We start from the raw sequence: 15,253 nt of genomic DNA on the forward strand, positions 1-15,253 counted from the left end.
AGCCTCATTAGTATGTCATACCTGAGAGTCCCTGCCAGCCCTCTGTTCCCGGTGGCTTCCTGGTTCCCGGCCTCGTGTGCAGATGATACACTGTGAGTGCCGACACACTCCGTGTGGGTTTCACCCTGGAGAACCTCAGCTCTGCCTGTGTCATGGTGGGACCTACACTCCTAAGTTGGGGTGCTGTGCTGGGTACTGTTCAGCGTCTCTGCCAGCCGTGGGCCCAGGTGGCCCAGGCTCCCTGGAACTATGGGCAGATCTGTTCACTGGGCTCGGCTGCCCTGTCGGATGCTGTGTTCCCTGGCCCTGTAGGAAGGTCCCTGGCTGCTTCCCAAAGTCCTGGGGGCCCTTTAAGGAGGGTTCCCGAGGAGAGGGCAGGGTGCTGATCCTGGTTGAACCTCCCACACCCTGTGCTCAAGGCTCCCCTGAATCCAGGGCAGGCCCCTTGCAGAGTGCCATCCTGGCCTCTCCCAACAGACACAGCCACGGTCCTCAAGCGCCCGGGTCCTCAGGCCATGCTGGTGTCTCCGTCCAGCCTGTCCGCCTGGAGTGGCTGCTGGGCATGGACTTGTGCCCCTGGACACAGCTCTCCTTTGGTGGGCACCTTTGGCGCACGCCCTGGGTCAGTGGGTCTGGGGAGGAGGTCCTCGGTGTTTGATGTTCAGCCAGAGGGGCTCTGCCCTTTGCCATGACAGATTTGGGCTTTTTGAGGCTACTACCATGCTTTGGCTTCGAGCCCCAGTATCTAAGCCGGGCTCTGCCAGGGCAGCCTATGTGGGCTGGCCTGTCAGCAGGCCGCTCTGCAGAGGCCAGCCTTGGTCCCCTGGGCAGGTCTGGAGCAGCCACTCCCGAGGCAGGGCCTGGGTCCCTGGGGCCTCTGTGCCGAGGGTCTGGCATGGTGTGGCTTCTCCAGGGGCCAGGGGCCCTCGGGTGCAGCGCTGAGGCAAGCGGCCCCAGCGGGGGTGGGGGGGGGCGGGGAGGGGAGGGACACTGGAGCTTGCCCATGGTCAGGCCCTCTAAGCAAGGAGTGGAGGGTCCTGATTTCTCTGGAAAAGGTTTTTTCTGGTGGTGTGGGCTGTTAGCAGGTTCAGAGTTTACCGCCCTGGTGGCATCGGGTGGTTTCTGGTGTGTTGGCTGTTTAAGTCTGTAAGTTGGTGGAAGGTAAACCGGAAGCCGTGGGCTCACCAGCGTCTCTGGCTGTGGTGACCCACCTGAGTAACCAGCGAAAGCAGAGTCCTGGCCACCAGCTCTGGGAGTGCCCACAGCACCCCCTGCAGGCAGGCGTTAGTCCGTGTCTCACTTTCCTTACCCAGTGCCATCCCATTCTCAGCATTTTTCCAGCTTTGTATTAAGAACTCTCTTTTTCATGGGCAACTAACTAATGGAAGCGCCTCGTAGAGAAACCAGACCCAGGGCACGAGGGGAGCAGCCACTCCTGCTGCTTGTCGCTCACGGCCCCGCTTCTCCATCTTTAGGGCTGACGGGGCCATGAGTCTTCAAAGTGCACGCGTGATGTCGCTACCATTGCACTGGGACTCAGCGCCTCTCTCCTCCCGTCAAACACGTACATCAGAATGTACTTGAAGCTGTTGCCTTTGTGCTATATTGTTTGGATAATTAAAGATGCGACAGAGGCTTTCGGCGCTATCTGTTCTGTGGCGGAATCCCTGTCCCTCATGGCCACATGCGGATCCCCGCCTTCTCCACGGGCTGCACTTGAATGTGAAAGGCCTCACCTCCCTGGCCTCCATGGGAGGGTCCGGTCAGGCTGGGGGCCGGGCAGAGGCACCTTATTCTTCCTGGTTGAGGCCCTTTGCTGTCATCACAGCCACATGGGAAATGCCAGGCAGACCTGCCAAGAAGGCCAGTTGGTTGCAAGATTTGGCAGGAAAACAACAGAGTGCCAGCCTGTGGGCAGCTGTGGGTGGCACTGGGGGCTGGCTCTCGCTCCGCATTCCAGGTTCTCTGGTTCTCAATCCCTCCTTCTGGAAGAACGACCGCTCCAGGGGGTGAGTGACTTTCAAATGACTTCTTAGGAGCAAATCACAGAACACTCAGGAGCCCACGTCTCTCAGGCCCTCTGCCGGAGGCGCCTTGAGGGGCAGAATGCCGGCTGGAGGCCGGATGCTGCCTGCCTGGTTCACACAGCCCAGCACTCAGATTGGTGTTCAAATTTCTAAAGACTGGGAGTCTACGGGAGAAGGACAGCTCGTGCCAGGCGAGAAGTAGTGAGGTTTGAGCTCTGTTGCAGCATGGTGTCTGCAGCGCCTCCAGCTCCCAGAGCTGACCGAGCAGGTGTCAGACCCCATCCCGAAAGCACGCCCATGGGCCTGGAATATTAGCCATCTGGGTGGGGTGGGTGGGATGGGTGGGGTGGGGGTGGGGTGGAGAGTAGGGTGGAGGTGGGTGGGGTCAAGGTGGGTAGGGTGGGGTGGGTGGGGTGGGACTGGGTGAGGGTGGGGTGGGGTGGGGTGGGGGACCTATCGTTTCAGAAAGAGCCTCGCGGTGTTAGCATCAGCCCTGGGCCTGCAGCCAGGTGGCCCTGCCGTGATCCTCAGGTTCGTGTGTGGCTGTAGTGCTTGGCTGTTCTCATTCACTTGGTGACATTTGTGGAAGACACAGTTGTTTCTCCCACGGCCAGCCTGGGGTTCTGGGGCCTGAGGGAGCCTTGGCCTGGCTCCCTGCTCCCGACCCCCAAAGCCCCATGCCCCAAAGGCCTTGCATAGAGCTGCTTCTCTCCTGCGTGTTGCAGGGCCTCCTGGCACGCAGCTTCCACTCTGTGGGTGTCCAGCCTGCCCAGCTCCGGGGTCCACTGAGAATGCAGGCTCCTTCCCTCCCTGCCAGGCCCTCCCGAGGTGCACATGGCAGGAGGCTCAGGCACCACCAGGGACTATATGGCCACCCCCCGCCACTCCCCAGCCCCTCCTGTCCCTCGGCCCTGCCCCTGGCAGTGTAAGTGCCAGGCATGCGAGGCGGCCAAGAATGGAAGGGTGGGCTTGGGGAAATGTGGGGCCCTGGATAGGGCCCCTGCCTCTGCCCATTTCTCCTCCCCTCTGCACCAAAGCTCCAGGCTGGTCAGCATCACCAGCTTGCAGAGGAGTGGGCCCCTGGGTGGAGTCCCAGCGCCCTCTGGTGGTCATGATGGGGCAGCGCAGGCACGCCCTGGATGGGGACCTGGGCCAGTGCACAGGGGAAGGCCCTGCCATCAGCTGGGGGCTGATCCAAATAAATATCAGAAGTGTCTCCAAGGAAGGGTCGTCCCACAGATGGCATGTCGAGACCTGACGGGTACAGTTAGTGCGGGCAGTGTCGCCCCCTGCGTCCCACCCGGCACCTGGCCTGGCTCCCTGCGGAGAGGGGTCACTTAATTCTCAGATGCCAGGGGTCAAAAAGGAAAACTAAAAGCTGCCGCGCTGGGGAAACTGAGCCTTTAGGGGGAACAAGGAGGTTGAGCTCATGAGTGGTTGGAACGCTGAGGGTCCCAGGGCTTAGGCCCTGCAGAGGGTGGCCCATGGGGCCCTGAGACCCCGAGCAGCCCCGCCTATTCATCTCTCCCAGGTTCTGTAATTTCATGTAAACAAGCCAGCACCCCTCTGGGACCCACCGCCGCCAGGTCCTGAACAGCTGGGTGGCCACACCTGAGCTGTTTATAGGCGGCTCTGTGTCAGCCCTGAAGTCTAGGGCTTCAGTCAGAAACAAGCTTTTTCGGGTCAGAGACACGAGTTTAAAAGGCTGTCGTCTGCCTGAGCACCAGGCGGAGGGCGCAGCCTCTGCTCTCAGGCAAATCCGGGGCTTCGCAGATGGACCCCTGACCGCGGCCTGGCACCCACTGGCCACCCCGGCAGGGTGCCTGCTCTCTCAAAGGCCCCAGCTCTCAAGGGCCTGGGAGCTGGGAGCTCCCCTGGCTGGCCTGTGGCCCCCCCCACCCCCCCCGCCACCTTCACCAGGACATCTGGTTCAGTGTGTGTCTGTGTCTGTGGGCCAGACCGGTGGATGCAGGTACATGACTGGTGGCAGCTCTCCCTGAACGGAATGGACGGTGTGGTGAGGCTGGCCATACGCTGATTTGGAGTGAGGTCCAGACCACGCCATCAAGGACACCCAGATCCAGTGACCAGAGCGGCAGCTGCCACAAAAGAGCCAGCTGGGCTGTAACTGCCATGCCCCAGGGTAGACCACACACAGCACCCCTTGCCACGTCTTCTCTGACGATACGAAGGGCTGGGGCGGGGGGGACCTTCAGACAGGCAGGGGGCCCTGGGGCACTGGAGGGGAGGCAGTGATGGTGATCGGGGCAAGGGATTGAGCGACGGGGTGCACATCCCGTGGGAGCGGTGGAGGGCCTGGAGAAAGCACTGGCTGTTAGTGGTAAGTGTCTGGTTGGGTCCACAGGTCTCGGTTGGCACTGAGAGGCCTGTTTCGGGCACCAAGGAAAACCTTAAGGGATCCCCGCTCTGCCTGCCAGTCTCTTCACGCCCAGCGGGAAAGCCACCTTGCTGCCCCTGAGACCAGGAGAGGGTGCGGCCCTCCTCCTCAGGCCCTCTTCCTCTCCTTCCTGCCCTTGTCCTCCGTCAGTGACAGCGATTCTGAATCAGGCCTGAGGTTCTCGCTGCGCAAGTTAGACTGGAAGAAAAGCATTTTCCAAGGTCGCCCGCCCAGGGCAGGAGCCAGGGGCGAGTCTTCCACTCTGGGACTCACGGTTCATGGTGTTCATTAACTCACCCGGGTGGCGGGGGGGGGGGGGGGTGCCCAGGGAGAAGACCAGACCTCATACGGCCGTGCCCCCAGGGTCCCTGAAGGCAGCTGAGAGCACCAGCCAAGTTCTCAGAATGAACATGGCCATGTTCGGAGTTGGCCTCGATTGGGAAATGGGGTCACATGGAGTGGAAATGACTTTGACCTTTACTCACAATTGGAAATAAGTTCTCCTAGCCTTGGGGTTTCACTGGTTCATTGATTTGGCAATCCCACTTTCTTAGAGTGGACACCAAGGACATGGCCACAGACTGGCGTGTTTTCCAGTGGTTTCTACAATCGCGCAAACCTGGGCAGTGGCCTCCGCATCCACCGCTAAAGAATTAAACCAATTACTTACTGTGTGCTGTCCAACAGACACCACTCTGCTATGTAAGATGACACAAAATAGTCAGTGTCATGAGAAACTATTCACAACATACTATTACATGGGTGAAAGCTGTTTCCAAAACATTACATACAGCGGAATCCCAATTGTGTGTAACTGTGCACACACATTTGCATGCAGGTGTGTTTGTATGCTGTGTGTGTGCATGTGTGTACTTGTTTGCATGTGTGTCTGTGTGTGTTCCCATATGTGTATACATATGCATATGCATTCTTAGAAAAAATTGGGCAGGATACACACTGACATCTTCCCAGTGACTCTGTCTGGGTGGTGAACTTACCAAGTGACCTCAGCTGTCTCATGACAATTTAGTAGTGTGAGCAAAAATAAAACATCTTAACTTGAAAAGGTTTAAGGAGTTTTTTGTGTTGTTTTGTGTCCCCTCTAAGCCCATCCTAATGGCTTCGGTTACAGTAAGTCTGGGACAGCCACCGAGACGCTGCTGACCTGCGGCCGTGCGGGCCCTGCTGTTGCCGCCACTTCAGAACCTGCCGTGGGCTGTTTAAAAGAGCATTGGCGAGGTGGTGCATCTTCACCTCTGAGGGAGCCCTCAGAGAGGGGCCCAGCAGGTCCGGGTGAAACGGATGGCAGGATGTCCACCAACTGATGAGACTCGCCTTTCCAGACTCCAAGGCATTCCCCAAATATTCTCATTGTCGGGCGACTCCCGGGCTAAGCTGAGGAGCCAGGCTCTGATCTCAGATCCGCACAAGGTGAGCGGCGTCCTGAGTGGGCCATGCCCACTCTTCAGGCCCAGGCCCCCACATGTGATAGGAGGGATCGATCCCCAGACCGAGGTCAGGCCCAGCTCCGACATTCCTAGCTTGTCTGACCAGGTGCCTGGAGAACTGCGATGTTCACTGGGGCAGCGCTGGGACCGGCTGGGTCTGTCCTTGCTCTGTCCTCGCTGTCGCTGCAGGAATGCCACGCGGGGGTCTCTCTGTAAAGAGTGAGCTGGTGGAGGAGCGAGTGAAGTGACTGAGTGACAGCGCGGGCACTGCCAGGGCACCACTGCTGCTGTGCTGGGCCCACAGGCCTAGCCCAGGGAAGCCATGTCCCTGTCGTCGGGCGCCACCTGCTGGGCAGCTCTGAAACTGCCGTCAGGAAGACCCACCACAGGGCCTTGGAGCCCTGTCTCAGGAATCAGCGGAGAGGAGGGGCCCTCGGTCTTCCTGGGAAAGTGAGGGCCGCAGCACCCCACCTCCCAGGGACTGCTGTTGGGCTCACTGTCTTGGGGAAGAGCAGGGGCCTGACCCAGATAATCCCGCAGAGGCAGGGCGCTCAGGAGCCTCCCCCAGAGCAGAGAACCTCCAAACAGGTGAGGCAGAAGGAACAGCACCTGGAGACGGCAGATGAGGAGCATGCGCACGTGACAGCAGTTTCCTGGGACCCCTCACTTAATGTGGTCTTATGTTTTCAACAAAAAAGGGGGATTTTCAAAATGTGGGGCTCACTGTGAATTGTTTCTGTGCCTTCATAGGACTTCACAAACCAGCAACACTTCATGCCTGTGTCCCACATCGTGGCCGACAGTGCAGGTGGTCATGGGGGCTTTGGGAGCTAGGGGACCCATGGCACCTCGGCAGCGATGTCGCCTGCTTCGAAGACGTGTGGAAATGACATGACGGGAGGAACAGCAGAGAGAGCAATGACCAGATCAGCCATCAGGAAGAGCGAGACCCTCATCAGGGAGGGCAGTGACGTGGGTGGAGGTGACCCTGGTAGGTGACCACGGGTGGGAGGCTCAGGCAGTTTCACCTCTGGTTCTTCCAAGGATCTGGGTTCTCAGGAAGCAGCATGAGGAGAAAGGACCCTCCCTCCTCCGCCCCTCCCCCCCCCCCCCCCCCATGGCTCCCAGAGCTGGGGCAGGAGGCAGAGCAGCAGACCTCCCAGGCCGGCACTGTGGCTGTGGGCTGTGTGAGGACAGGCGCGTGGAGGACAGGCCCAGGTGCAGGGACTTTGCTGGGCGCAGGCAGGTTCGGTCAGCAGGAGACACTGCAGCCTGGAACCTCGCCCCCGCCCGCCCGCCCACCTCAGTGCCAGGACGGGGGAGGTCTGTCATATGATCTATGCTCCCACCCGCCTGGTCTCAGCCCTGGGTCCTGCGCCCCACCACCAGCTCAGGGTAGGACACAGGTTCAGTACTTGGTCAGCACCCAAAGCTACCTTCCCATCTCAGATCTGAGTCCCTCCTCCAAGTCTCTGGGACCACAGGCTGGTGAATGCTGCCCTGGCGCCCAGCTCGTCGATGCCCGTCTGGCCATCATGGGGCTGAGGATCCCTGAGGGGCACAGCCAGGCTCAGGGCAGATTTTCTTGATTGGACCCAACTGAGACCACAGACGGCTTGCTGCCCCTCAGCACAGTCCCCAGGCACATCGGGGGCAGGGACAGAGTGGAGTCACAGCGTCCAGGCCGCGGCCCGCCGCACAGCGCCCCCCTTGGGCTCCCCTTCTGTGGCACTCGCTGAGCACGCCTGGCTTCCCTCCAGCCAGGACTGAAATCATCTTCAAACGTGGAAACACGCTTTTCACTGAGGCCTGTCAGAGGACACAGGCAGACTGGCCATGGGTGGCACCTTCAGGGACTCGGCCGCAGCCCAGGACAGACATGGTGGAAGGGCCCACGTGAACTGCTCCCGCCTCCCGGGGCCATGAGGCTCTGCTTGTCACAACACCCTCGTGCCCACGATGCGGGGACACAAGTGTGGAGAGGTGCACCTGCTCCCAAACCCAGACCCCCACTTCTCCCCAACCCTCGAAGGTTGTGGGCCACCACTCGAAGCGAAGACCAGGTTTTAGACCAAGTGCCTTATGCGGGGAACATGGACTAACGTGAAGGAGACACTGGGCGTTTCAGATCCTTAGGTTGTAACTCCATCCCTGTTCAGTTTGTCTCCCGCTGTCGGCCTCCCCTTGCCTTCTTCCTTCCTGAGAACCAAACGGAGGCCCTGGTCCTCACATCGAGGGAGTGGGGAGACCTTCCAATGACATCTTTGTCTGAGAAGCAGGGCGAGGGTGTTTGGAGGGTGCTGGCCCGTCGGTTCCACCTGTGCCAGAGTCCCCAGATTTAGAATATGTGCTGCAGGTGAGCCACACTGTGGCGGGACCTAGGCCTCGACCCTGCAGCATGCTGTCCCACTTAAAGGAGCAGCCTCACCACCCTCACTCCTGGGGGAGCACAGGGTTCCCTCCCAGGAAGGGCATGGGATCTCAGGCAAGGAGCCCCAGGCCCATCAGCTCCAGGGACAGAGGGAGATGTGCTCCTGGGGGCTATGGAGGTCATGTGCTCCAACACCTTACTGTGTCCTCTTCACAGGGTAAGCCCCTTTTTCCAGACAAGAAAGGTGGAAGCAGTGAAAGCCGGCCACCCGAGTCCGGTGCTGACACCAACGCAGGACCAGCCTGGGGACAGCGCCACCATGCTCTGTCTGTCCACATGGGCGAGAGGCTCTGGTGAGTGTGAGCATGGTACAGGCATCCATGTGTGTGCGTGTGAGAGACAGAAGACACCTGGTTTCTTGAATGTTTCCTTTTTTTAAAAGATATTATTAATTTCAGAGAGGAAGGGAGAGATATAGAAACATCAATGAGAAAGAATCATTGATGGGCTGCCTGCTGCACGCACCCTGACTGGGGATCAAACCCACAACACGGGCATGTGCCCTGACCGGGAATCAAACTGTGACCTCCTGGTTCACAGCTCAACGCTCAGCCACTGAGCCAAGCAGGCACACTGACTAGGCTTGAATGTTTCCTTTAACAATGTTTCCTGGAGTGCTTTGTTTTTAAAAACACTTTACTTTCAAAACAGGTTATGAATTATGCCCAATTTGTGCAACATGGCAAATGCTGCGGGTCCACTGAGCATGTGGCACACGGGTGCGGGCAGACCCTGGGGAAGAAGACAACTCGTTTCCAACAGAAACCGTGCTATGACGCCGTTGCGGGTCCGCAGATGCAGGCAGCCCTCCAGGGCTGAGACCAGGCCTCCCTGCCCTCATGCACCTGGTCAAGGCCACGGCGGCCCCGGGGGACACCCAGGGAAAGAACAGTGTGTCCTCCGGGGACATGGCCATGCTGTCCACGGGGGAAGAGGCGGCTGGGACGAGTCTGAGTGGACAGATAAAATAAAGGCTGCAGACAAAAGCAGAAACTTCAGATACTTTATTAATACATCTTGTACATTACAATACAGGTCAGAACACAGTCCAGCACGGAGTCACACAATGATACACAGCAGACATTTCCAACCCTCACTCCCGCTCTCCACATCTATCCTGAGAGGCTGTCCCAGTGACGGGCGCGTGGGAAGTGGGGTAAAGCGAGGCAGCACCCCCTGCCAACGGGAGTGCAGTGCACTCGGTAGGACGGACACACGAAGTAGGTCAACCCAGAGGAAGGAAGCAGTTGGCCGGCTCCGAGCACGCACGGTGCTCACAGCTTCACACGGGTCAGCGGAGCTGCCCACACCCGCTGCAGCGGCGCACTAGGTTGGGAAGGGTCCCAGGCAGCCTGAGCCGGCACCTCCCAGCAGAACAATAGGCGCGGCTACTACTAACACTGAACTCATGCAAAAGCGGTCCTGCAAAGTAGAGGGCAAAACAGAGGGTTAATGACACGCCAACGGCTGCGGCAGGACGCAGGCCTCCTGGTCACACTGCAAAGTAACAGAACCCAATGTTATTCTCTCCAACCGGAGACCTGGGGAGTAAGTCAGGCGTGAACCTGTCAAAGCAAAGCTGCTGGTCATCCAGGTGTCCACAGTACACACGGAGCAGGAGCAGCCCCACCTCGCAAAGGAGGGCGTGGGCAGAGATGGGCACCAGGGGCGGAGGTGGAGGGAGGACTCATCTGGAGAGAAGGCGGGGGGGGGGGGGGGTGGAGGGAGAGCGGAGGGGTTCGTGGGGAGTCCCGAGGAGGTAGGACCAAGAGGCCCGACCTGGCCCAGCCACCCGAGCAGCAGGAGCAAGGAGAGAACCAGTTCAGAAATGAGAAAACATTGGTTGGGGACTTGGTTGTTGTTGAACCTGAAAATTAAACAGTGGAATTAAAGCCTTAGTTAAAACCCTCACAGAGGAAAGACAATTCTGGACCCCTCGCCTGTGAAAAGCAAAGCTGAGTTATGAAGTCCAAGGACCACCTGCTCTTCGGGCGGCAGTGTGAATGCGCACACAGAAGCCCTGCGTGGTGTCCGCCTCCTGCAGGACACAAAGCGATGCAGACAGTCCAGAGGCAGCAGCGCCCACGGTGCTCGCCCCGGGCTAGAAGCAGCGGGAGGGAGCCCTGCTGAAACAGGCGCAAGGCAGCTGCCAAAGGGTATTAAACAACGACACACCGAATATGTGAAAAGAATACATCTGCCCACTCTGCGGAACCCACTAAAATTTAAAAACCACAAATGCTTCTTTATGCTTGTATTTTTCTGCATGCCTTTTAAAATTAGTAAAATGAAGCAAGCAGAACGCCCAGCCTGGGGGCCTTTCACATCTCAGCGCTAGAGGTGAAAGCGCCTCACTAAAAGCGCTGCCTCACTAAAAGCGCTGCTCTCGCTGTCCACCGACTTAAAGGACTTCCTACCAAAACACGGCCCTGAAAAGAGGTATGGTTTGTAAATATTCTCTGGAAAAGGAGGTCACTCCGCGTAAAGCCAACGACCCTTCCCAACCATCCATCAGCGGAAGGTATACCTGGGATCCAATATGAATCAGCAGGTTTTGCAGTTTCCAGTGCACAGAACCACGGCACTTTAAGTGATAAAAATTAAATACTAGTAGGTTGCAAAAGAACCTTACACAAAAATCCTTAGGATTTAATAGTAAATCAAGGCCACACGCCTTTGGAGAGTCCTTATTTAAGAATGTCCAAATAACACTTCACAATTTTTAAAAATAGTTGAAAAGATCAACTGAAATGTTCATTAAATAAATAAATAAATAAATAAATAAATAATCTAAACTTTTAATTGATCTGACTCTGTGGCTTCCTTCCTAGGGGGGTCTCCTGTCCCATCTCTTCCCCCCACCCATCCCTGTTAGTGAATTCCCCTTTAGAAAGAACACATCACTGAGAAATGTGTGAACCAACAATACCTTAAGTATTTTCTCTAAATAAACAATCACACAAGGGGGAGGCCTCTACCTGACTAGAGGGGAGTAAGAGCAGGTCTAACAGGACGCGGAAGCCAGGTGGGGGCCTACGAGCAGGGAGGAAGGGCCCTGGCAGCGCAGGAGCCCACAGCCATCAAGCCATCTGCAAGGACGGCCCAGCCGAGCGGGGCGTTTCGGACAGCCGAGCGCTGCCTCTCAGGGCTCCACGCACACGGACCTCACTCCAAACCTAAAAGTCCTCAATAGGGCCCCATCAGTCCAATGGTATACGAGCACGTCAAGCTTACCTTCGATTCAACAGAAATAAAACACAAAATAAACACAACAAAACTGAAAGCCAAAGCAAAAGACTTGACAGCTGCTCAAAATCAGCTCGATGAGTAGGTCTCACTTATCTACCCCACAAGAGCCACCTGCACTCCTATGGGCCAAGCAGAAGGGCCACCTAGTGCAAGATGGCTCTCCATCCGCCCTCCCACCTCCTGCGGGAGCGTCCAGCAGACACCTACCACGCCCATGCGCCCACTGCCCGCATGCTCCTCGACTGCACCTCCTGCTCCCAAGTGCGTGTGTCAGGAGACGGGCCATGATGACGTCTCATTACAGCAGCTTCCTTCTGCAAAATCATCCTCTCCCACAGCTCCCCTTCCTCCTGCCCCTTCACCCCACACCTCCTCGACTCCTCCTAGCAACAAAGTCCTCTGTTGGTGGAATTAAGCAAAATGCTGTGTGAAAAGACCCCAGGGTGCAGGATCTACACTCTGTCACAGTTCAGAGATGCTACAGAACCAATGATGAACAATTGTTTCTCAGGACCTTTACACATCATGATGAGGACGACCCAAATTAAAAGAGCTTATGATGAAGCCTGCTCCTCTCCCTCTCACCCCACCTCCCCGGGGCCGCGGCAACAGGCACCCACTTAGGATGCTGCCTGTCCAGACATGGGACCCTCAACATTTCTTTTGGGGAAAAAAGACAAGATTTTTCCTTTAGAAGAAGATCAGTATAAGGACTTAACAAATGTGGCCAGACCAACAGCAATGCAAGCTTATGCTCAGATAGGCAGCTAGGTGAACTTGTTACAGCACAAAACCAAAACAAGGTAATGCGAAAGGAAAGTAATGGCTCCACATCATCACCTACTGCATCTACCTTATGAGATATACTGATATTTACTGGCTTTAAGCTTCTTGAATTTGTGAACAAATAATACACAGGTCAGGATCAATGTATTGACTTACTCCCATCTTTATAAAAATCGGATATACACACGAACACGTCAACAATTATGGAACTGCATCCATTAAACTTTGATGAGACAACACAAAAGAACTAGCAAAGAGCTAAGGTGTTGCTGAATTGAAAACATCTCCAATAACACTTCAATTTTAAAAGGTCCGTATTTACACAGTGTGTTGGATGCATCTGCGTCTCATTTAAATGCATGATAAATAAAGAACAGAGATAATGGTTGCAACAGATCTTCCAAGAGGGCTCAGCTACGGTGTCCCACTTCCCTGCGAGAAATGCACCACGAATGGAAATAAAATCACTTTCTAGTGCTGCTGCTTTCCTTTTCAGCAGTTTCCTCCAAGGAAACTCAACTTTGTCCTCAGGCCAGCTGCACTGCAGGGTCCCCACCCCGCGGCCCCATGTGGAGCGTGCCCACCTGGGCTCTGGAAAAGGCCCACTTCCCCCTAGAGGACGGGGCATGGAGAAAAAGCATGCCCATGTGTGCAGACAGCACAGATACACATCCATGCAGCCATATCATATCATGCCAAACGCAGGCCCTGAAGCACCGTGAGTCTGTCTGAAGTAGCGTGGTGCCAGACAGGTTGGCTCGCCATCACTGATGGGAAGAAAGGATGCTACACACCCACTCTCCAGAGCCCACATGTAGGGTTGTGGCTTCCAAGCCACCGCACACTCAGACTATTTCAGAAAGCAGCAAAGGTTTGTTCAACTCATCTTGTGTGGCAGGAAGTCCTTGGGGACAGTCCATTGACTGAGCCTTCCTGCTGGCAACAGAGTGGGGAGTGGTCTGGGTCTAACTAGAGCTTCCAGCTACCTTGTCACTTCAATGCACTGCGCTACGCATTTCTCTGTGAGCTCCCCTGCAGCTGTGTGAGAGTGGGCAGGGAGCCCGCATCAGGCAGCTGCTGGGCAAAGGGCACTGACTTTGGGTGGGGCTGGCCAGTCAGGGGCTCTCAGGAGCAGGGTGCCACGTGCCCAGTGGGCGGTGTTCCCGGGGACCCTAGGAGTGCCTGCACTTTCCTGAGCTGACCTCTCCTGGGAGCGCCATCAGCAGCACCCTCGTTTTCCAGGCTCACTCAGCACACCATGCCATCTGAGAATCAACACTACACAAGGTCTCACAGGATCTGGATACTCCCCTCCAGTTCTGCTCACTTACTTTGAAAAAGTAAAATAAAACCTCAACTGTACAAACACGATGGTACAAGCTCCCACAACCTGGGTCTCAGCTCCCACGAGGAGGCCAAGTCTCAAGGAGCCATCTCTGCACAGGCCTCCGGGCTCCCAATATGGTCCCCGCTGGACGAACCAGACAGTAAGTGGCAGCATGCTTCTATTTCTATCACTTCTATGGATAACTCAGACGTGACGTCTTAGGTATAAAATACAGCTAAAAAGTCTAAGTGTACCCCAGTACCATTCACTCAGTCAGGTCCACGTTAGAGTAACTCCTCGTGAACTCCTCTGTGAGCAGAAATGCAGTAAGGCACTTTTCCACACTAGCCCAGAATAAATTCTCCTCAGCGTGCTCTGTGGGAGCACAGCCCCACCTAAAGGAGCCCACGCACAATCACTCATGGGTGACACAAACTTTGCTCTGGATCGCACTGTCCCTGTGAGACAGCCTCCCTCGCACCACACGCCGTGAAGAATGGCGTGCTGGGGTCTATGTCACCTTGCCCTCAGTCTACTGAAGGACACGCAGCGCCACTCAAAGGCCTTATAAAAAAAACAGATAATTCAAAGCAATGATAGCCAGCTTCCCCAAGAACGCTGCATGTCAGAGTCAGTGACATCTGCCGCTTTGGGCTGCATTTAAAGAGAAAAAAACCAACCAGGTCTGTTCAAGCCTCAGGCTGTCCCTCTGCCCGGTAGGCCCACTGTGCACCCCACCAGGCAGAGAGCTCCAGTGAGGGCCCGGCCAGAGCAGCACCCCGGCTTCTCTGCCCCCAGGGAAGCACAGTGGCAACCACCTGGTTCTCGCCCTATTTGGGAAGTTAAAAATGGGTGGGGAGTCCCCTCAGGAACTTGGAATATGCAACTGCACTTCTGGAACCTTTATAGGAAGCAGAATCTGCCACACCGTGCCCCTGCCCCACCCGCCCTCAGGCAGCTGTCAATCACAATCACCCACATTTTCGCCTGTTTTTACAAGCACCAGTAGAGGGCTTTCTGAGAAGACGCCTCTGGTCTAGCCTGCACTGAAGATAAGTGCAACCATTATCAAATATTCTTTGCTGTGGAAAGTACTTAGAATTTGTGCTGCTAATGTTCCTCCCTGAACCTAAGTCACGGTGAGCGATCGATCAGATGGTAAAATTACGAAGAACAGTGTCTACATGCATTGTAAGCACTTTGAAAACAAAAGAAAACAAAAACAGGAGTTCTCGGAAGTGGCCACAGAACTTGAAGCCATCAACACTGAACTCCAGCCTGCCACATCCTGCAACTTCAGCTCTCCAGGAACCAATGCTGGGCCACCCGGCGCTCTGGACAAGAGTTAGCAGATGGACGGAGACCTCGCTGGCGGATCCTGTGCCGGCAGCTTCCTTGAAGAAAGTCCACAGCTGTGTGTGCAGTGTAAGGTCAGCCTCCCTGCTAGAAATCACTCCACAATCAGGGCCACGTTTATGTGGGACAAATCGATCATGTGCCTGTGGAGATGGAAACGAATAGCCCAAGTTAAGTGAACTCTGCACAGAGCAGGCGACTTATAGAGGCAGGAGAAAGCTAGAGGGGAAT

General features: G+C 56.2%; 1 protein-coding gene across 2 annotated transcripts in view; it reads right to left on the reverse strand.

Annotated features, from left to right (window-relative positions):
* Window positions 1-9,293: 9,293 nt before the first annotated feature.
* Window positions 9,294-15,253, reverse strand: part of RBM33 (RNA binding motif protein 33) — a 112,547-nt gene continuing 106,587 nt past the window's right edge. For both annotated transcript variants that reach the window (XM_080667107.1, XM_080667106.1), the window contains exon 18: window positions 9,294-15,165. In XM_080667107.1, the coding sequence (XP_080523233.1) occupies window positions 15,117-15,165 (49 nt within the window). In that variant the 3' untranslated portion in view covers window positions 9,294-15,116. The remainder of the gene's footprint in view (window positions 15,166-15,253) is intronic.

This window comes from Plecotus auritus (genome assembly GCF_963455305.1).
Source record: "Plecotus auritus genome assembly, chromosome: 4".
Lineage (NCBI taxonomy): Eukaryota > Metazoa > Chordata > Mammalia > Chiroptera > Vespertilionidae > Plecotus > Plecotus auritus.